We start from the raw sequence: 23,121 nt of genomic DNA, 5'->3' as shown, positions 1-23,121 counted from the left end.
TGATCACAGAAACTGAAGATTATGTTTTGGTCTGCTTCAAGGAGAGAAACTGTGGCTTTTTTTTTTTTTTACTAAAGTCTGAAACAGATTAGGGCTGTGATATGCTGACTGTGGGTCAGCAAGGCACCACTGAGGACATTCTTTCTTCTGTATAGACTTGTGAAAAAAGGTGTTCTTTCAGGTCACACAAGCTAGCATCATTTGAAACTTCCCATCATGCTCTTACAAAGCATTAGACAAACAAACTGGAAACTGCAAATGTTGATGTCAATGATCACAATAAAAATGTAAATACCTTACTTGTTTCCAAAAATCAAATTTTGATTTTTGTTTATACATATCATTATCCGGATTTTTGACAACAAGACCTCATTTCTTACCCCTTTTCACATCTCAGGGCTATCTAGCCACTCCAGACACCAATGCTTCAAGCTATTTATTATGGGTATGCAGGGTGTAGCACACCTGGGTATGGAGGGTACAGCGCACCTGGAGAGATTTTTTTTTTCACTTCAAAGATTTATTAAAAAACTATACCTACTAATGCAATCAACATTGTGTAGCATCACAAAGACACATTGTAAAGGAGAAACCATGCTAATTTCCTCAAAGCATTATCCTAATTTCAGTCTGCTAAATTAACCGTAGTCTTTGGTATTAATTGATTTTGGTCCACATTTCCTTAATGAGCAGCCCTTTATCGAGGGATCCACTCATTTCCTTCTCTAAAGACAAGAACCAAGGACTTGTTTATTGGACTCCCTTCTTACAGTTGCCTCTGATACATACAAATTAGGTGCCAGGATTTTAGGCTTGCCTCTTTTGCTTAACTCACAGCAAGACCTCATCCATTGTAAGGAGGCAGTTCTTTATTCTGCAGTGGGCTCCAAGGTGTTTGAACACAATGAATGCCAAGCTTTCAAAGAAAGGAAAACATAAACACTTTGGCAAATGTAAGGTGGCAAAATTTTTTTTTTAGCTGGACTGGCTCACGCTTGCAAACACATGATGTGCATTCCTCTGAAAATACATTTCAAACAATGCCTGCTTTGCATACTAAATGGACTACATCTGCCTTTCTAGTGTCATGGCCCCACTTTCTGCTTTATTTCACAGCTCAGGGGAACCTAACTGCTTTAGACCTAAAAATAGGCAACATACTTAGGAATAGAGGGCTTTAAAATAAGTGGAGCATTTTTTCCACTTAGTTATATATTTAAAGTTAAAAAGTAAAGTATGGATTACTGACAAGAATTCCATGTCAAAAAGCAAAGCAGCATTCAGCAGGATGTAGGGTAGCAGTGGAGGCTCTATTGGACCTAGTGCTCTATGGACTGAGCAGATGATGAACTGGGCTATGCTGAAGTTGGGCCTGCAGCTCACTGCATCCCTGGTTGTTGCTAGCACTAATGCCAGCACTGCTTTAGTCCACTGTCCTTAAACGAATTGTTAAGGTCAGTTTTAAGGCACCATTTAATCCACTGAGGTGCAGAACTAAAGCCACACACACACTCACATGACAGTGACAACGCTCCTCAGCAAAGGACACAACACAGAGCTCACTGCCAAGGCAAAGGATGTTTAAGGTGACTTTTTACACTGTAGGTGCTCTGCTCTTTGTTGGATCTGACAAAAGCTGAAGATGAGCCTAAATTGTAGCTTCTCTGAAATATTAGCAGTGAATGTTATGTTGCCACTGCACACATCTCTTTTCCTGTTGTCTTTACATCTCTCTTCTGCTTACTGGATGTGACATCTCTTCTAGACAATTATTGTGCAGAAAGGCTTTTGAGTATCCACTGTGGTACAATTTTTTAATTAGGCAAATTGCATATTTTTTTCCATACCAGTCCTGCCTCAATCAACCCATAGATAAGCTATCAATTGCATTATATAGCAAATTGCTGTATTATCTGTGCGTTTTTTAATATATGAAGCTGTTTCTTACACTATTACTGATTCAAAGACTCTATTACTGATTCAATTATTTCCTTATATTTAGATAGAAATGAACCAGGAAACTTCTAAAAATCTAGACTGAAACAACAACCTCTCTTCCCTCTATGCTAACTCAAAGGCTAAAGCCAATGAACAGACAGATAAAGAGAAGAGACACAGGTAGCAAAGCTTGCCTACATTGTAGACCAAAGGGGCAGTATGGAGAACTGAGGCATGGATCTGCTGAAAACAGTGGGGCTCACAATAAAGCATTTTTGTATCAACCTGTGTGCTATCTGGCCAATTCTGAATTGCTTAATCCAGCCCTCTCTATCACTACAAAGGTCTGACTCTGTAGCATGTGTAAGAAAAATATGAAATTTGGGATTGCAAAGGAAATCTGAATTCAGCATAGGGTTTTACCTGATAAGAAGTAAATAAATATATATAACTGAGGTAATAAAACCTCTTTTCTCCATGGACATAATCCTTCTCAACCAACCAAGACTTCATTCCTCAAAGTGCAAAGTATCTGGGCTCTGCTGCACTTACCCTTTCTCTTGATTTCAAATACCTGAATGATCACATGAGGATTACTCACATCCTTAGCTTCAAGCTGTGGGGACAGGCCTCACAGACCTTTTCTTTAGCACTGGGAAAGCATATTAACAGTGTACAATTTCCTGGTTCCTTGAATTCCTCAAATTGAAATCCACCTTCATATATATTTTAAATGAAATTATGGGTTCCTGGCAGCTAATGGAAAGGCCACCCAAAGGAGGGTGTGGTGGTACAAAGCACAGCTGTGGACACCACAACAGGTGGTTGGCAGATGGGCAGTCCAGTGACAAATGTTGACAGTGGAAAAGGCGAGCTGTGCAGAGCACCTGAAGCCAGAGAAGGACACGATTCTAAAGTGATGAATCCCAGAAGTTAATGAAGACTTGTCCTCCTTTGTCAGCCATTTTATGTTGGACTTTGTATGGAAACACTGCCTACAGCACTGAGATGTAACTAGCTGTGAGTTGAGCTTGGCTGGAGGGGCACTTCTATCCAACATTTTAAAGCTTAGCACTGCAGACTGCAGTGGTGAGTACATGGGCTGGATCATAAAAGAATTACTGGTTTTGGAGTGATCTGGCACCTTCATAATACAAGTAAAATATGCATACAGCAAAAAGTAATACAGCTTGGGGAAGATATGATGTTCTAGTAGGGATAAATCAGCAGCTGCCTTCTAGCTAGAAGGATCTTTTGCCTTAAGCATTTCTTTTGCATGCATCTGTTGGCAATACCATTTTCATTCCAGGAAGTTTTTCTCATTTTCTTTTGTAGTCAGCAAGGTGGAGGTGGAAAGGGGGAAATCATGAAACACAGCACCAAACCACTAAAAGGTGACTGTGAATTAATATATGATCTCTGAGAGCTACTGGTTGAGATTTGTAGTTATGCAGATTACTCTTACTAGATGATACAGGCTTACTGAAAAAAAAAAAAAAAATTAAATGAATACGACCATAATTAAAAAAACAGTGGAGCCACAGGCTTCTTTTACACTTCACAGAAGAAAAATGTTTTGATAAAAAAAATAATAAACAGAGCTCATCTTGGATCTTGGTAAGAATATCTGCAAAGTCAAACACGTAGTGGTAAAAATTACATCATCTGTAATCTTTATACCAACTGCTTTTCTTCAAACAACAGTAACACAGAAATGCTATTCTGGGCAGAACTAGTTGCCGTATTTGTTTTCTATTAGATATACAATCTAGAATGACTCCAACAGCTAGCTGGGTATGAAATTTATTAAACCCTGTACCAGTTGCATCAGCCCCAGTAACTCACTGCCTATTTTTGCTGCTCACAGTATTTCAGTCAAGCTTCAAATAATACTCTGAAAAACCTGACAGGAATTAACACCATTGCTACTCAAAGCAAGCAGATAATCCATGAGCACCGAGCATGCCCAACCTCATGATACTTCCTGCTTCTGAGTCCACTGCACTGGTTTCACAAATTTCAAGACTCAGACATGACATAATATAACCCCTTCTCCTTCTTCCATGACCAGTCTGACCTGTACCATATGCAACATGAGGAAAAAAAGTATTGACAATGCAGACTTGAAGACATCAACCATTCTTTCTTACCTCTATTCCTTCCTTGTTTAAGGCATATTCATCAAAGTTCAAAATAGCAGTCTTGATGGTGCGGGGAGGGGGCAGCACAGTCAAGCCAATATTAATGGCGTTGCTTCGCTTTGAGTCCAACACAATGATCTCCTGTCGCTTCCCATCTGCAGCAGTTTTCTTGGTAAAGAATGGAACAAGGTCATTATTCTTCTGATCTGTTTTATAAAGGAAAAGTCAGTCCTTTCACTAATGACTTCCCCCACTCAAGAAAGCAGACACTGAGTGCAAACCTAATTTATTTTTAGGCATCAAAACAAGCTGAATTCTTGTAGCACATCCTTATCCTATCAACATGAGCCACCAGGATTCAATCAGAGATCTGAACACTGCTGTGCAAAGCAGAGCCAGTCTGACACAGTCCTCAAAAGGGCACTTTGGGTCAGAAGCCAGTCTGAAAAATACCTGAAACTGCCTTTGCCAGCCCAGAGCTCTGCTATGCAGTAGGACTGGCCAGCACAGGCTTGCTGGGGCAGCAGCTGTGCAGCCAAGGGTCTCCAGGGCTCAATTCCCTGTTGGACCAGTCTGGTCCCTCTCTCTCTTGTGTGGCTGGCTGGGAAACAGAGTAGTTCACACCTGCCTGCCATCTTTCTACTGTGTTACAAATCCACCTTGGACATTGGCAAAGGAGCTGTAGGTGCCTCTCAGGAGACACTGGCTTGCTTTTCTGACCTTTGGCTGCCAGGGGAAAGTTATATGACCTTGCTGCTCATTATATGTCTGTCAAGTCCTTCGTAGATGCAGAAAAATTACAACCCTTGTGCTTTTTACAAAGTTGTATTTGAGACTATCCATATCCTTGGATCTTATCTCCAGTACAAATAATAATAAAATCATGAAGGACTGGCAACATATGCTTTAAATTCTGTTCTAGAGTAGACCCAAGGAATTTTCTTCTCTTTCTCCCCATCCTTACAGTGGCAAAATGTGAACCAACTATGCAAGGTGACTCAAAATCCACTTATATGGCATAATGTAGTGCTGAATGTGGTCTTTGCTTTTACACCTCAGCATGGCTGTCTTTCTCTCTCTCATCATCCCATGCTAGAAGGTGTCTCTTTGGTAACTATGTATGTCATGCTGGGTAGCTGAAAGGTGAGAGGACTCTGCTCCTCATACTCAGGTTTTTTTCCTCCCTCTGCATATGCGTGAACACTGTAAACATGTTTTCTGTGGTTCTTCTGCCTTATCCCTATCAGAGACAGACTGAGGAATGCTGTCAAGCACAGGAGTATAGGGAGAAGTCCTGCACCCTGATGGATCAGTCTTTCATCTCTTGTGAATTTGGGGAAAGCCCAGGAGGAGACTTACTACTCGAGTCTCAATCTGTGTTCAGGATTGTTTTTTAGACTACTGAGCTTTGTCCTTCGCTTTTTTAAACATGCCTCTTTGGGTCTGCACCACAGCCACCGAGACACAAAATACCCTACTGCCAGGCCTACGTGCTGTTTTTGAATTGGAAGTTAGTAAATATGATTTCATCAAAGCACCTCCAGCTGTGGACAGCCCATAATGGGGAATACAGCTGTATCATTAAAAAGATACCTTTTTCTGGCATAGCTCAGAACCTTGCTTCCACAGGAAGAGGTTTGCCCACTGCTTTCTGCAGCTTGCCCAGCACCTGTATGATACCACAGTCCTTTCATCATACCAGAACAACTAACGTGGTATGATGCAACTTTTGTGTGCACATGGGTCTGAAGTTAGGTTTCTTTACAGGAATTAGGGAAAACCACATATGTATGATCTGAGAAAGTAAAAAGAGGTTTGCTTTTTTTAAACTCAAAAAGAAACAACAATTTTGCAGTAAACAGAATAAATTTTAGGAGAGCAAAGATAACATTTATTTTCCATGTTTTTCTATCACTTTTTCCATCACTGTCAGAACGGATCTCTTCTTAACAGCTTAAAAGTATCCCCAAAGCCTTCTTGAATTTTCCCTTTTTAAAATAATAGACTCCTCTTTTTCTTGAGGAGCTACCTGCAGGATGTGAGATGCAGCTTCTCCTTTAATGAAGTAACTTTTACTTCCCGAGCCACTAATCACATTCTCAGGACCACAGTTTGTGGCCAAGACCACGTTAAAACCAAAGAGGGTTCACCAGAGACTGCTTCCTCTTGAGTTTGTATTGCACTAAGCCTTTTTTAAACCACCACTTTTTACCTCCTTTGGAGCACAGAATTACACAGCTACAAAGAACTTATGCAGAAGGGAAAAGGCCAGAGGAAAGGAGTTAAATTTAGGCTTCCCACATGTGGTATGGGTAAGTAAGCCTCAAATCTTCAGCTCTGTTTTTAGGCTCCCAAGTCTGACAAGAGAGACATATTCATTTGGGGGATGCAGGATGGCCACAGCCGGGATCATTGTGATCCCTACAGTGCACACACTCCCTAGAAATGAGTTATGAAAGACAGATGAGCTGCACAGGGCATGAGGGCATGGAGGTAGTTTCCAGAGCTAGAACTGCATATGGGATATAAAATGTTGGGGCGGTAACCCTTTTCAAAAACAGGGGCTGAAGAGATTTCAAATCCATTCTTGGGTTGATGTCTGAGTTCCAAAGAAATCCTTTCCAAATAAATAAAAGGATGAAGAAAAGAGAAAGATTTTACGACTATGAACTTTACTACCTTAGCACTAGGAAAAGAATTGCTTTTTGTCTGCAATGAAACTGCACAGGTGGAAGTGTCTGACTGTTAAAATAACCTAGAACTACTAATTTCTACTACAATATTTGGTGACTTCACTCTGTGCTTTATGAATTCATTAACAGAGAGTGAGTTAAAATGCTTGAGGGAACAGTGAACTAGTGCACTTGATTTTACATTTTAATGTGTCAGTATGAAGTGTAATCCCTGAACTTCTGAATATTATATATACTATATCATTATGTGTAATTACAAATTCTAACATACAAACATATCAGGTAGTATATTGGAAAACAAACACTTCTGCAATTTATTAACAATTATAGTGAATTTAGGCCTTCACAAGACCTAACTGGCCACATTCTCTTGCCTCTGGTGAAGACTGGCTAGTCCAGATGGATTATTTAAAACCTATTACCATCCCACAGAAAGTGTTTTGCAGTCTGATGAGAACATAGTCTTAAACATGCCTCTTTGCTGTAATTAATATGGGAAGCAGAAAAAAAAATAAATAACTTTTCAAGTGGTCATTGAAATAAACTATTATATTATAAGCATCAATTCAGAAATATCTTCTGCCTTTAAAGTTGCAAAAGTCTACATCAGTAGTGCAGAAAAATCTACCTTAATAGTGAGATGGCTTTTTAATTTTTTTGTTTAAACTTTATTTTATTTCTATCTCAATTAGCAAGGATTTAATACAAGAGATTTAAAATGGAATCACTCAGCTGCCACTGACTTTTTCCAGGATATTTGTATGTAATCTTTTTCAGAAATTCTGGTCCACATTTATGACTTGTTTTGGCATTCACTGAAATTGCAACAACTCCTTTCAAAAGGAGTCTAAGCATGTGTACATGTTTCAAAAGTGTCTAAGCATGTGTACATGAAAACAGATTCCTTCCTTTTTCTCTCCTACTAATTTTTATGTCTGTGGGCACATGATGGATCACTATATTCCACAGGGTATACATGAATCAGCAAAATAATACTTTCATGCAAAACCAAGTGGATGGTAATAGGGATGAACAACAGCATTTGATTGAGGCGTGCCTGCATGTTTTCACTTCTCTTCACAGAAAAGCAAACACTTTGAAGTACTTTGCCAAAATATCTGCTTTGTTCAGTGGAGTGAGAAGGAAGGAAATACTACGCTGGTTTGGAGGGGATACCTGATCACTTCTTCTATTGGCAAATATAATGCAGGGTGCTCTATTCTAAAAAATAAACCATCTGCAACAAAAGGTGCTCTGCTAAATAATATCAGTGTGCAAGTTTCTCAGTGTGTCATAGTTTTCCTAAAATCAAGAATCTCCTCTCTCAGTCCCAGCCCCCAAAATCTTGTATTATATCCTACAATTTTAAATCCACTTTATTTTATTACAGTGTATTGTGTTTAATGAAAAACTTCTCATGAGCCAGGAAGTAGCTGTTTATAGCTGTGTGTTGTGGAAATCACAGTGAAGGATTAGAAACTGGAGTAAAATTGGTTACAGCTGTATGAGAGAGCATAAGCACAAGATAGAGCCAAGCCCCCCTTTATGCACCCTGACTTTGCTTTTCCTCTCATCCTTCTGGACTGTTCCTTTTCCATGCACCTATTTCCATCTCTGAATGTGAAATTTAGAGATTTGACTTCTGATTTGTTGCTCTGCACTCTCTTTTTTCAGCTGAACCAACTGAGCTGTGAGTCAGACTTTACGACATTATAGAATAAACCTGTTTTGGATTGCAGCCATTGGACAGGAGAAACTAGACACAACGGGGAATGTGCTCTCTGGAAATAAACCAAGCAGTCTGGAAAAATCGAGAGCTGTCCTAATTTGAGTGTAATCTTTGTACCAAACCTCAAGTGTTTTACGGATTTGGTGGTCTGCTTAATTATTCCCACTCTCACTTGAGCTAAGGACCATCTCCTGCTCTGGAAGATTTGCTGGTGTTCGCAAAAACCAGGCAAGAGTTTCAAAAACCTGCACAGAGCTCTACTATGGTACTCCTCAGTCCCCAGTGTCTTCTCTGCAATGAGACTTCTATGTCTGTGTTATGGGACAGGGTGGAAAGAGAGCCAAAAGTACAATGTCTCATGCAGAGAGCAGTTATCGGTCGCCAAGGGGAAAGCACCTAAATCATCCCTCAGACTTGCACTAATTTCAAAGAAACCTGCTCACTCATCTTCCAGCCAGAAGCCAAAAGCTCTGCCAAAGCATCAGGCAGGTTTGAGAAGCAAGTGTGAGGGAGGGAAAATGGCCAAGGGTAGTTTGGAAACATGCATGATGATTGACTGGAAAAGTAAACAAGTCATAACTCCAACAACTTAAAATTTTATCAAAATTTCATATAAGAATAAAAAATTAGGAATCAGCCAGGGTACTCCATTACAATGCTGGCATTTAACACAAAGCTAAATTTTGGAAATGGCAAATATGTTATCAATCCACATTCTATTCAAGGAATTAAATATTTTATGGATCTAAGAAAATGCTCTCATTCCTTCCATCTATGAACCATCTGTGTCAGATTTGTATTTACGGGGAGAGAGATGAGGAGTAGCACGCCACGATGTAACCAGCATTCCTTCCTCAGCAGAAAAAGAATCAGAGAGAGAAATTAAGTTCGACCTTGGCCAGATGAACAATCATCTGAATGTGTTTTTAAAGGTGCTACACCATACGTTTCAGATTTTCATGCATCTGTGTTACAAAAAAATCCAGCTAAGAGCAGTGATGGCAGGATCTACATGAGCTATCTCTTTATGGACCTGCTGCTTGCTAGGTACTTGGGGGCTTGATTATAGAAATTCCAATGTTTCCACTTTGTCAAGATGATCAAGAATGACTATTAGAAAATTTTAAGTTAATAAACTGGACAAGTGATACAGAGAACCTTTACTGTGAGATGTCCAGATTCCTCAGAGTAGGAGCAAACAACAATACAAAATAGATGTAACAACTTTCTCTAGCTAAAGAGAAGTAATGCATTCAAGGTGCTGACTGTTTTTATATCACTATAAGACATATAGGCATGCAGAGAAAACACACAAGCCATTCATTTATTTTAAGAGAGATGGACATTTTTTACTATCATTTTAACTGGAAAAAAATATTGTTTCCCTGACACCAATTATGCTGCTTAGAAGAAAAAGAATTTATGTAGCCATGAAAAACAAATGTTCAGGCTAATAACTTTTATAACGCTACTTCAAGTTTCTCCTAAGTGTAACTATAAAAAGCTTTGTTTTGTTCTTGATTCTAATGTTAAACAGCCATGTCATGAGCCTTTGTGAGTTTATTTTATAACAATACTAAGGAAGAGGGAATCCTAGCTACGGAGGTATTTCCTCTGCCAGCTTCTATCCTAAAATTGCCACATTGTATAAATTAAAGATTTTAAATAGGCCTGTTCACCAGTATAAAACAAAAACCAAACACCCCTGCAAAGTTCAGCTGTAAACATGGTCCAGCTGATAATTCCATCCTTCAGAACAAAGCACATGTGTAGACTCTTTGCAGCAGACCCAGTATGATATTCTAAGCTTTCCACATAATGATTAGGAAAATATTACCAAGTGAAGAACTGTCAAATACACAGATATGAATCACCATGCTGTGACCTTTTTATGAATGCAACAGAAAATATTTCAGACTCCAGTATCTAGTTTGGCACTCAGCTATGGACAAACTAATGTAAAAATTGTTGGTATTCGCCACCTGGAGTGATATCCCACAACTGGCAGACCTGAGACAGGAGGGCAACCTGGTACATACACCACCCTAGGCTCATCTCTAGCGTCAGGGCATGGAATATCTTCTGTCAGAGGCCAAGTTAGAAACACATCCAGTAATTTCCACTGGTTTGATATAAACAACATAAATCACCTAGATCTAATTCAGAATGAATACCAATACAATAGCAGAAAAATAGCAAACTGAATACAAGCTGTACCTTTGTGACAGGCAGTTCTTTGGATTTAGACTCAAAGAGATGCTCCAGTTTGGAAGTGTCTACCTTAATGGGTTCCAGTTTCGACCACAGGAATTCTCTGCAGCGTTTGTTGTTTTTACACTGCCACTCAAATGGCCGTACCTCATTCCAAAACAGACGGATGGTTTTCTTCTTCTTTATAAATGCTGGCTGACCCCTAGAAACCTGGGGTGACCCTAAACCCTGAGGAGTGCTGAACAGTGGAGGAGGAGCCAATAAATTAGCAGAGGGCGGTGGTGGAGGCGGACATCCAAACAAGGGGGGAGGTGGTGGAGGAGGCAAACCCAGAAAAGAAGGTGGAGGTGGAGGAGGGGGAGCAAGGGAGTCCCCAGGACCCATATCCATGTCCAACACATCTACATCATCCTCCTCCCCCAAGTCTGTAAAATCCATGTCCTTAATTTTAAGTTCTCGAGGATTAGCCATGAGCTGATCCCAGATGTAATCAGATTCCTTCTTCGTCTGTGCTGGTGTTTTCTCAGGGACCTGTTCACTGATTTCATCTTCAGCTACTGCTGTCCCTTTAGCCAGCTCACCACTGTTAAATTTTTCTGCAAAGGCTTTCACACTGCCTTGGTTGTCCAGATTTCCGATCTCCATCTTTTTGACACTTTCATCCTTGGCCTGCTTTGTGGCCTGAAGAATAGAGATCCTGCTGGCTAGGCTAGTGAGTGACTCCTCGCTTTCCTCCGTCTCCTTCTTTTCCTCCTTCGCCTCCAGCTCCTTCTCCTCTTCATCTTTGGGCTTTTTGTTATGCGCATACAACATGTCCAGCATAAACCGCTTGTTGTTGAGGATGTTGCTGCACTGCTCATTCACACCAGCATCCTGAATGGTCTGTGACCATGGACCTGCAATCACACACACAGAGATGGGAAGAGTCAAGGGAAGGAAGGCAGAGCACCAAGAACACTCTTCAACCAACAAAAAAAAAAACCATGCGAGGGATGCATGTACAACTACTTTTAAACTAGGTAAACAGTTACTGTGAAAACAGTTACTTTGAAATACAGTGCTGATATGGCCTAATCTTGATGGGTTAGGAGTAATTCTCAAAAAAGGAAGGGGACTAGAGAATAACATGTAGTTTGGTAGGGATATAACTTTCAGGATTTGAATGTTCAGGTTTCTCCTGAAACCTGAAATCTGTCACCTGAAACCTGAAATCAGGTTTCATTTTGTACATACTACCTCAGCTCATTTTATACAGTGCATACATTCTCATAACCTTTGGTATTTCAAAATGGGGCTTAAATATCATGACAATGACACAAAACAGGTTATCATCATACTCTTCACCTGGCCATGTACTAGAACAACCTCAGGAAAATATTATCATATGAAAGAGATCTTCCTTGCCTGATGTCAAGGCTGACCTGTAGCTGTTTACTTCTCCTCCTCCCACCCCGCTGGCTAGGGAAGGGCAGCTTTCAGGCCCTCAGAACTCCCTGGCTGGGTACCTGGGCCATCTCCACAACACAGATTATTGGGATTCCAAAGTAGGCTGCATACCCAGCATACAGCTCTCAGGGCAATTCTCAGGGCAAAGAGTGTAAGCATAAGCAAGGTTTTAAAAGTTGTTTATGATATGAGAACCTTTATAAAATAATTCTGAACATGCTGCTCATCAACCACTGTTAACCTCCCTGTTATATGTCAGTGTTGAATGACTATTGGCCTTCCCACATTACAATCATTTAACATTTCACTGTAATGAAGCTTAATCTTTCTGATGACTGCTTTTCTCACAAATAATAAGAAAAATACCATGTCTGAGACAGCACCATAAATAAGAAATTATAGTGGTCAAACTTGAAAAATATATGATGTAAGCATCTCTGTGACTCCATTTCCCTGAATTTAATACTACTAACCAATGTGGATAATGTGTCTAACAATTATGGTGCTCCTTTTTCCAGTGGGCATCAGATGAAATGATTAAACATGCAACAATGATAATTCTTAACACTTACTCTATTTCCTGTATGGAATTCCTTCTGTTCCCCATAGTCCTTACACATTTTTCATAAACTCTGCTTCTTTTATTTAATCATTGATTGCTAGCCTGCCTTTTTGGGGGGTCCTTCTGGTTAAAGATTTTCTTTTATATCTGTAGGTTGCCATTTTTCTTAAACTCCCATTTTGTCTTGGTTTCTTCACTTATGCTCCCACCTTTTTCAATACCTTGGAGTTTTAACTATTTTTTACAGCTTTCTCTGTTAATGGAGTTGCTTTCTTAGCATATCATCTAGTCCTGTGCTCTGAGAAGGTGTCCTCTTGGTGAGATCTACATCCAGGGCCCCACAACTCCTTGCCTCTCCCCTTCCTTAAAACAACACTTGCAGCACAAAGTGTATAGACAGCAGTGACTCCTGTCTCTATTTAGATCAATCTCTAAACCATGTTTTAAAATCAGTCCAGAGGTTTAACCCCAGATAAAAGAAAGCCTTTTTTTCAGAAACAGATACAACCTACTTTCCTGCTGGTGGACTGAGTGCTTCCATTATCTGATCATTTTTCCTCAGACTTGATCCATGGGATTGCCTTCTTACCAAAACTTGTTCACCTGAGGTAGTCTCTTTGATTTCTCTATGAGGTAGCTTCATTAGACAACACCACAACTCCTTCCCCACACCATAGATTCTACCCAGCTGTGCCCTTGCAGAGGATTTCCCCCTACTCTAAGCCTTTCCTTCAAAGATGTTCAAGATGGCTCCCAAGATCCATCCCACAAACCCCACATGATCTACCCCCTCTCAGTTTCACCAGATGGGAACCTCCAGTGTTTAATCCCTTTGCAAAACTACTCATCAGAATCTGCCCAGACACAATCTCTAATTTGCATTCCCCAATTCCACCCTCAACTGTCCAAGATGATCAAAGATCATATCTGTGAAGACTCTTGCTATCTTGGTGGTCTCTTCTGCTCCCCTCTCCACAGGTAAAGCTTTGAAATACCATTGGAGAAACAAGACCTGTTGGAAGCCAAATTTGGCAGGATGGCTAATGAAGAAGCTTGCACCAAGGGCAAGCCTTTGTCCTCAATGCACCTGGGCAGAGCCAATGAGCCATCTCATAAATGGCAAAATGCTTCTTGGGAATGTCAAAACTGCTAGAGGAAGTGCTTGTTTGCTTTCCAGAACTCCACATCTACTAGAGACCAAACAACTCACCACATAAGTCCTATTCATCACTACCGAATAAATCTTTGGTCTACTGGTAGTGTAGGAGAATTTTAACATGTTGATTTTAGCAAGAATACATTTCTTAGCTTTTAACAAAAGTACATATGGACTTTAAATTAGAGTGGTAACAGGTCAGTAACAGACAAGGCAATGAGAAAAGACTTGCAATTGTTCTTTTTTTGCACTTGGACTATCTTGGACTCTACCACAGTGTAACAACATCCTTCATCTTCCCAGCCTTTCCTGCAGATATATCCATCTACATTCTTTATGAGTACAATAGCATTCTAAGTAACTCAATCGTGGTACTGACTGAAAAGAAATTAGCTCTAAAATTTAGGATGTAATTCGTGTAATGCTTTCCAGAAAAAGAAGTGACAGATTTAAGCTTGAACAATTCAATCTGACAGTTTATGTCTATGAGGTAATTGTTGGGATTTAGAGCTATCCCTCTTCATTCGGGACAGAGCAGGACTATTTCACACTGTGAAGCACACCTCATTTTCTTATCTAGAATTTAGAAAATATAGGACAATTCATTCCATGGTTCAGACTAAAGAAAACTTGGGAATCAAATTCCATAATTACATTACATTTCTTTACCTCCCTATAAAAAAGGGGAAAGAGTAATCAACAAAGTCAAAATCTGCCTTTTATTCCCTCCCTGCCTAGGCTGAAAGACAAACTCTGGTTATCATTATCTCTTTGGGCAGAAACTTGGTACTTAAAGTGTTTCCCAGGGTGAGCCTTTCCAGGCTGGTACCTCGTGGCCTGTTTGACTAGATAGAATCTCTCAGCACCATGAAACTGGTCTTTTCCAGACAAGGTGTATTTCATGTGCCTCCTCCACATGAACTAAAGAATGCCACGGCCCAGGCCTATCTTCAGCAGTTCCTATGTATCTCTCTCTGCTGTCTGAAGCCTGTCCAAGACAGAAGTACTGATGGGAAGGAACAAACATCTCAGCCCTCACTGCTCTTCCTTTTCCACTAAAATGATGACAAAAGGCATCTGAAAACTCGTGACGAATTGTGTCAGCACAGCCCTTTGTCTCACTGACTTATGTACAGAAAATCCAAATAAATTCTCCAGGAGCTAGAGAGCCAAGTCTATGCACATGCTGATTCAGTAGTTAATATATTAATCTTAGGGGAAGAACAATATCTCAAATCAAACGAACCTTTATTTCATCAAGGCCCTACTGTCCCCAAACATAGTAACCCCAATAAAGTACGGATGTCCAAGCAGAGAGTAGACAAGACCTGGCCATAGTGAAGAAAGGCTTAGATAGGTGCAAAGGGTTTGTTAGCTAATTAACATAATATCAGAACTGCTAATTGAACACTTTTTTTTCCACCAGAAAACCTTCATTATTGAAAAAGCTTCACTTTACCAGTTTCATTGTCACTGGTTAACTTGTCCTCTCTCTCTTCCCTCTCTAAAGTGCTGCTTGCTGAGGATATACTGGATGCAGAACAGTTGTCTTTTTCATTCACTTCCTCATTCTGCCTCTCCTTTTCACTGAGTATTGCACTTTCTTCTGGCTCTCTCTCTGGTCCTTGCTCCACCTCACTCTCTGGTCCCACCTCTGCAGCCTCTATTTCCTTGGGTGTCTCCGTTCCCTGTTTGGCCTCAGCCTCAGCCTCCTGCTCTGGTTCTGGTTCTGTCTCTGTCTCTGGTTCGGGTTCACTGGCACTCACTGGTGGAGAGAACAATGGGAGAAAGAGATTCACTTATCAACAGAGCCGTCTCAGGTTCACCCCTCAAAACGAGAGCGAAGTGAGAGTTGTACAAGTGCCTTATGGAAAGAAAATAAAACGCAAGTCCACGGTGTGCTCAGGAACATTAGGAGCAGCAGACTGATGGATGTTGTGAGACGACAGCATTGCACGTGAGAGTGACCTGGCAGGCCCCCTCACTCGCTGTCTGGAGCCAGCCCACTGTTTTTATACATACTTCCACAGCTGCAGTGTTGGACCCACACAAGGATTTGAACGAACCAGCAGAAATTGGGCATCTCACCTGAGCATTGACAACTCAGTGCCTAGACAGAGCCAGGAAAGAAGAGATTAAAAAAAAAAAATCAAACAAAAAGGAGGGTGATTGTGGCTTTTGGTTGAATTTTCTTTGGGTTCTGGAAGAGTTCTTTTTTCACCTGATGAGGAACACTTCAACAAAAAAAAATACAAATATTAGTTTTAATAACACACTTGAATGGCACAGTCTCGAAATGGCACTGTCACACATTTGGCTGACAAAAACCATATGTTGTTTCATGCACATTTACTTCAGAATAGCCACATCAAAATTCAGCAAAGTTTCCAACTGCCTGGCATATGGCACATATTTAGTTTCCAGTTGGCTGGCATATGGCACACAATGAGCTTTTTTATCAGTTGGCACACAGCAAACATTGTTGATAGTACACTTGGTTTCTTCTTCCCTGCTTTCCCAATAAAAATAATTCATTCACCTTTAGGGTTTTTAGTAGTAACAGCAGATTTTCACATGCAAATATTCCCTGCATGCTGCAAAGAAACTGAAGAGCACCCACACATATTCGCATCAAGAAGCTCACAGTTCTGTAAAACCTGAAACGGCCATGCAAGGTGTGGCAAAAACGGACATGCATGTTAGCTCTGCATACCTCCCAAATTCCCTGTGTGTGGGAAAATCTTCTGGGTGGCTGAACTATAAAGACCAAATCATACTTGTTTTGTCCCTCAGTTAACTATTTTTCATTACAAAATTGCAAAAGAGTCTTCTGGATTTCTCATTACACAAAACACAACAAGAATTTCTTCAGGTATGACATGAGCCTTTGAAGGAAAAAAAAAATCACACTGAAATACTGGAATGCAATCCAAATATTTCAGTCCTCTAGTGAGCAGCAAAGTAGATTTATACTAAGTAAATATAAGCCAAAATAATGAAGATCACATTCTACTCCATTGAGAACACCTAAATGTCTAATATTAGATATGCAAGCACCTCTGCCCATGCCTCGTTTCTCCAAATGTACCTTACCTATGACTGTATCCTGGACACTGCCTAGGAGAGAGTCAAAACTATAGAGGGCTGCCAAGAAGTTGGCAGACACTGCAAATCCCAGTGATGTGTTTCTCACCACAGCTGTCAGTGTGTAGGTATAGAATGAGAACATTTTAAAGTCAAGCCAAGATTTGAATACGACTGAGATGAAAGCTTAGGAAATCTTCAGGAGTTCCTGGAACTAATGTGGTACTTTAGCAAGAAAGATTCTCGGCTTGCCATGGTTCAATAGTCCACATATACAAATGTCACCAATTAATCCATGAATAATCATAATTTCATATAAATTTTAGATATTTATCTCTAAAAAAAACCCTAAAAAACAAACCAACTGTCATGCAATAACCAAAAAAGTAAACTCTAACAGCTCAGATGGAGAAAGAAGCTGATTAAAACATGGCCAGGATTCCTGCGCTTACTGCAACTTTCTCATCATGAAGCCACACTGAAGATGCAACAGAAGAAAGTCAGGGGAGATGTAAGAAATGCTTGAGAAAATTTGAATGCTCAAAAGAATTCCAGATACTCTCCTTACAAGAAATATTCCACACATACCAGAAATAAGCAGCAACTTAGCAAAATCTAATGCATAACAAAGAGTAAAGAGCACTATACTGACACAGTCTGCTCTTTTGAGTTCCAGGAATAACAAAATCCAAGTACTGGAACAAAACAAGGATATGCTGACACTCATTTTGACAGCCTCTCTCTCTATATATAGGGATAACATCAAACAATCCACCTGTAGCTAAAATCACTTGAAAATAGTGAGCTAAGTCCAGCAGCACTTCCCTTAAGAAACAGTACAAAAATCAAATCTGCCAGGAAACACTCTCAAGAGAACAAAGCCAGCAAGCTAGACAAGTGTCCATCACTTGCATTTCCATCATGTAATCCACTGCATTGACATTAGTGAGAACTTCTGAAGATGTTAAAAAATAAAATTCTCAGTGAATGCTTGGTAGTGGCCTCTTTGAAATGAGCTCAAACTTTCAGTCCCACACCTACTGGGTCCTTTTTCATATCAGACAAAACACTGCTCTAAGTGGCAACCTCACAGGTGGCAAGAGAAATAAATAACAGACCAGGCTCTGTTCCTTGTCTTCAGACTTCTTGCTGGTGGAGACTGTAGAGACTCAGGAAAGCAAGCCTGGTCAAATCAAAAACCATCAACAGCAACGAAGGTGTGCCTGAGATGTTAAGGAGCATGATACCTTTATAAGCTGATCCCTTCTGAAAAGCAAGCCTATGAACTTATAATGCAGTAGAGGAATATGGACATTTTCTTTAATACTCAACTATAAATCAACTTTGAAGCAGACACAAGATGCTATATCCAGCTGATAAGAACTCAAGCCTCCAGTCCTATAAGCCCTCAGAGAGAAGAAGTATCCCTCTGGGCTCACATCTAATCCCCTGTCAGGCTAATTGATTAGCCAACCACATCCCCATCTATTTTCTCTGCCTTCCACTTGGAGGTGTGAGATAGATATGCTGAGTGTCTCTTGTGGATGCATACAGTAAGTCTGAATATGTCTATGCCTGCCCAAGACCTCTTGGTTCAATTGTTCAGGCACTGCCTAAAGTCTTGAATGTTATCTCCCTTCAGCTACTCCAGCACAGGATTCCTCTTCCTCTGAATTCTGCAGGGACTCCTTATCTCTCCCCACTCCCACTCCAATCTTTTCCTCCCATACGTTGTGTTGGTAAGAACAGGTGCAGACTAAAGTGGCTCTTTCTTCGTGCAGTCAGAAATGATTTTTTTTTGTCCTCCCACCCCAGTTTCTCCTCAGACTTTCTGTATCATGGTTCCTTTGACTCTGCAACTGGAGCTGCATTGGCCTCATTGCATGCTCATGCCCTGGTGCTCCCCCAGCTGCTGAGATGCTCTTATCAGCCATGTTTTGGGCAGCATTTAAACCCTACTCAACTACCACTATGTTCAGAAGGTCTTCTACTGTCCACAGTGTGCACTTGGGTTGGCCTGTTTACTTTCTCAAGTGCTAAAAAAGCTGCTTCTTTCAGAGAAGGGCTCACCTGAAATTCCTTTGTAGATTGACTTCAGAGATGTCTCAGTTATTGTTGTTCCTCCTTTACTGCATACTTGCACTTCACAAAATATTCTCCAATGAAATTACAAAAGAGTAAGTAGCTGATCTGAAAAAAACCTAAGTTCCTTTTTGCAGTTACAGGACTGCCTTCATTTCCTCTGAATGCCATAACACAAGTTTTACAAGAGTAAGTCCTACAAGACTTGATTACTTCAGTGGAACCAATTGTTTTATATGAGAAAACACTGCAGCTGAGTAAGCCTAGATTTTTATACTGGGAAATGGTACTGACATATTTCACAGTGTGAGACAAAGTTCCACAGACAGAATCTGTTTCCTTCTTAATACTAGTAGATACTGGATGGCCAAAGGATATTTCAGCACAAAAGGAATAAAAGAAATCTGACTTCAAAAATCCCTTATTGTTTTGCTAGTAGATGAACACTATTTGCCTTTGACCTCAGGTCCTGAATTCTGCAGATGAATATCACACATCTGTTAACACCATTCTTGCAGAGTCGTTAGAGCATTGTATGCACAGAACCAAGGAACTGTTTTCCTTCTGCAGTTTCATTCCTGCTTGGGAAGATGGTGAACCCCATATTAAAAGCAACTGCTTGGGGTGCAAGTAATTTGAGTCCTGTCCATGGCTCTGTTTCAGCTTTTCTTACAACTGACTTGAGCAAGTTAATGCTTCATTTTCTCTACCTATTAAGTGGGACTCATAACCCTTCCTAAAACCAGTAAAATTGAGATTTTAATTCAGTATGGAGCATAAGGAAGTCACATAATAGTATAGAGACCACATCACAGTGTCTACATTAAGCCTGTTCCCCCCTGGCAGATATCCAATAATATGGGCACTTCCAGATGGTGTGTCCTGCCCACATGCTCATGACTTCCTATGACCTTTCCAGTACTTTTGATAGGTCTGAAAAAATATTCCCCATGCCCAGATCCCACAGATTTCAGGCCTCTGTTGAGGTTCTGTCCTGGCCATCTGCCTGCAGCTGCCCTTGGCTGGAAGGCTACCCTGCCCCATCCATATAGCCTCCCCTTGTGGTCCATTTGCCAGGCTTCCAGGTGCTGCCCTCCAGTGTCTATTATACTGCCAGGAGTTTTAGTAGAGATGTCCTGTCTACCCACAGATTGATAGCTTTGCCACATTCTGGCTGTCTGAAGCTGCCCTGTACACCTGCTCTAAATGTATTCTCCAAATGGTTTGTGCTGCTCCATTTCATCCTGCAATTTTTTTTTTTTAATGCTTGCAGGAGAAATATGTTAAAATAATCATCACAAGAGATACTTGCTCCCTACCCAGCTCTGAAATCCTAATCGTGGAAAAATCCAGCTTATTTGCTCTAAAAGCAATATAGCACTAAACAAAATGGGTGTTTGGATATTTCTGACTACCAATATTGAAGGAAAATATCTGTGGTTTCTAAGTTCAAACAATTCCATCGAGACTCTTAAGGTTCCAAACAAGAAAACTGGGGAATATAATTGGGAAAATATATAAAACAAAATAAAATAAACTTCACCTACTTAGTACAGTGAGGACAAACATATGCAGCATTCAGTATTTGTAACGTTTTTCTTAAATTGCCTTGCTTTATAGCATGCTACCAGCCATAACACTCCATAAAACCAAGCAGTGCAAGTTACAAATGCATTAATCACCAATAGCATGTAGCAGGAAATCAAATAAAATAAAAATGAGTGATGGCGATAATTTGCCCTCAACATGCATTCTAGCTCCCAATGTTAATACAACATCATGTGGTGCAAATGTAAATCTGTATGGCATGTGTTGTTTTGAGGACTGAAGGAGAGGTACATGATGCAAGTGGCAGAATGACATACAAACATACACAGAAAGCATTGCTCTGTACACCAATAAATTATATGACAGGAAACCAACCGTGCAAACACTAGTTATACTTTCCTTTTTACTAATTGTCTGTGGTCTCTTTTAAGTCCTTTATGACTTGTGCTACAATTTTAAGAGTTGTTTCTTGGTATTAAAAATAATCAACACACTCCCCCTGCCTTCAATTCAAGAACTTTTCAGTTGGTCACATTCAGCCTGTGCTCTACTGGAAGGTTATTATAATCTTGGCATTCATCTGTTGCATTTCTTTCAGAGAATCCACATAGGCAAAATCTGTTGGCAGGAATACTGTTTGTCTAGTATTCAGTAACTCCTCGTATATAAGGAGCATGGCACTAAAATTAAGACCCTGTGTATTCTCTATTTTCTAATTATCCCATTTGAAGAGCAACAGACAATGACAGTATGAATCATCGCTACAATTTGCAATGTATCCTATTATTGAACAGATTACATAATATCCAAATCAATGCAAAAAACCAGGCAATTTAGGAAGACAGGATGAAACAATGTAGACCCTTTACTGTGGCACCTTATAGATTGTATTCTTGCACTCATGCATCAAAAATCACCATCCCAGGAGAAACTGATAAACCCAGCATTGTTTCCCCTACCCTCCTTTTCACTTACCTTCTGAGGGCTGAGGAGTTGCACATGGGATGGAAGGGGTCTTCAGCTCTTCCTGGGACTCTATGGATGCTGGGCTGATGCACTTGGGTACAGGTGAGGATGGAGCTGAAGGAGATCTTAGGTTCAAGGACAGCTCACTTCTGCCTCGGCTGACACTCCGACTCTTCAGCTCCTTCTCATACTCCTCTGCTGCCAACTTCTCCAAGTATTTGTATCTGAAAGTTAAATTCCAGAGGGTTTCCGTAAAGAAAAAGAAGCCTGTGGCTGATGCTTGTTTATGGATGAAACACCTGCAGAGAATGAGCTGACTTCCTGACACAAGGAACGTAGCACTGAACTGCCTGCTTGCTCAATCTGCCAAAAAGTGCACACTAAAGCAAAGACTACTGCCCTGAAAAATGTGAAATTGCTCATTACAATACAAAAGTAAAACCCAGCAGAGTTAAAGAACCTTTAGCTATAGTATTTTGTCTGCACAGTCCTCCTTTTTGGAAGCATTTGTCTGTCCTCCTTTTCACCCTCCTCCTTCACCTCCTCCTCCTCCTCCTCCTCTCAGCCCTCCCTCTCCCAAAACTAAAACGGGAGAGGAAGAAAAAAAAAAAAAAAAGAAAAAGAAAAAAAAGAAAAAAAAACCCCTCCCAATCCAGAGCCCCTTAATACTGGTGCAAATTGCCAAAATCTCAGACTTGCTGTAAGGAGACGAAAATGCAGCAGACAAAACCAGATCTTCCTGAAAAGAACACCAATAATAAACGTCTGAATTGACTATCTAAAGATTCTGAACCTGCTTCTATTTGCTCTGAGAGCAATGCAGTGGAATTCACTTTGTTCTCTCCAGAGCCTACAATGGAAAGTTTTTTTTTTTTATTCTGAAAAATTTCTCTGCCGGACTCAGACATCCAATAGCTTGTACCTGACGTCACATGTAGTTTATTCATCAAAGTCACTTTAAAAGAACAAAGATACATCTGTTTTGCATTTTAGGCAGGCAGAACTCACTAACTGTTTATTAAGACCAGCTACCAATCATATTCTTCATAGTATGCTTTATACATTTCGACCAAAATAACTTTTAAATATGTGCCTCTTCCAGATGTCTGCTAATTTTATCCACCATTATTTGCTAAGGAATAAATTCACGAATACAGCTGGATTGGGCTTTAGACTGTTTGCCTTATCCACAAGTGAGCTGTTAAACAGGTTAATCAGGACTACTTCTTATGTCCCTGAAACACTCTGGTCATTTCCTATAACACACTGTTGTAAACACTTCATAACATTGAACACCTCTCCTCCCCCCTTCTGCATCACTGACAGCCCAAATTAGTGTAAGAGGGTGCACTAAAAGCAGGCAGGGTAAATAAGTCAGCCATATGTGGCAAAAAACATGCTTAGTACATATGGTAGCCACACATGCATGCACATTTGCAAACATTCATATAGAGGACAGAAATGTGTCTTTGAAGAGCAGTCCGTGTGTTTTCAGAGGCAATTTGCCTTACTGCAAACAGCAATAATGAAGAACAAACTCATTTTCTTTTATTCCTCCAGAGGTA

The 23,121-nt window shown here is 40.3% G+C and overlaps 1 protein-coding gene across 7 annotated transcripts in view; it reads right to left on the bottom strand.

The window, feature by feature from the left end:
* FHOD3 (formin homology 2 domain containing 3) overlaps positions 1-23,121 on the bottom strand; it is a 375,703-nt gene that overhangs the window by 52,416 nt on the left and 300,166 nt on the right. For all 7 annotated transcript variants that reach the window (XM_041408064.1, XM_041408058.1, XM_041408059.1 and 4 more), the window contains 4 exons: positions 21,566-21,780; positions 15,336-15,641; positions 10,719-11,608; positions 4,089-4,247 (listed from right to left, as the gene is read on the bottom strand). In XM_041408064.1, coding sequence (XP_041263998.1) covers positions 4,089-4,247; positions 10,719-11,608; positions 15,336-15,641; positions 21,566-21,780 — 1,570 coding nt within the window. The remainder of the gene's footprint in view (positions 1-4,088; positions 4,248-10,718; positions 11,609-15,335; positions 15,642-21,565; positions 21,781-23,121) is intronic.

Source organism: Onychostruthus taczanowskii, unplaced genomic scaffold (genome assembly GCF_017590055.1).
Source record: "Onychostruthus taczanowskii isolate IOZ18803 unplaced genomic scaffold, ASM1759005v1 scaffold29, whole genome shotgun sequence".
NCBI classification, from domain to species: domain Eukaryota; kingdom Metazoa; phylum Chordata; class Aves; order Passeriformes; family Passeridae; genus Onychostruthus; species Onychostruthus taczanowskii.
This window is presented reverse-complemented; position numbering and strand designations above follow the sequence as displayed.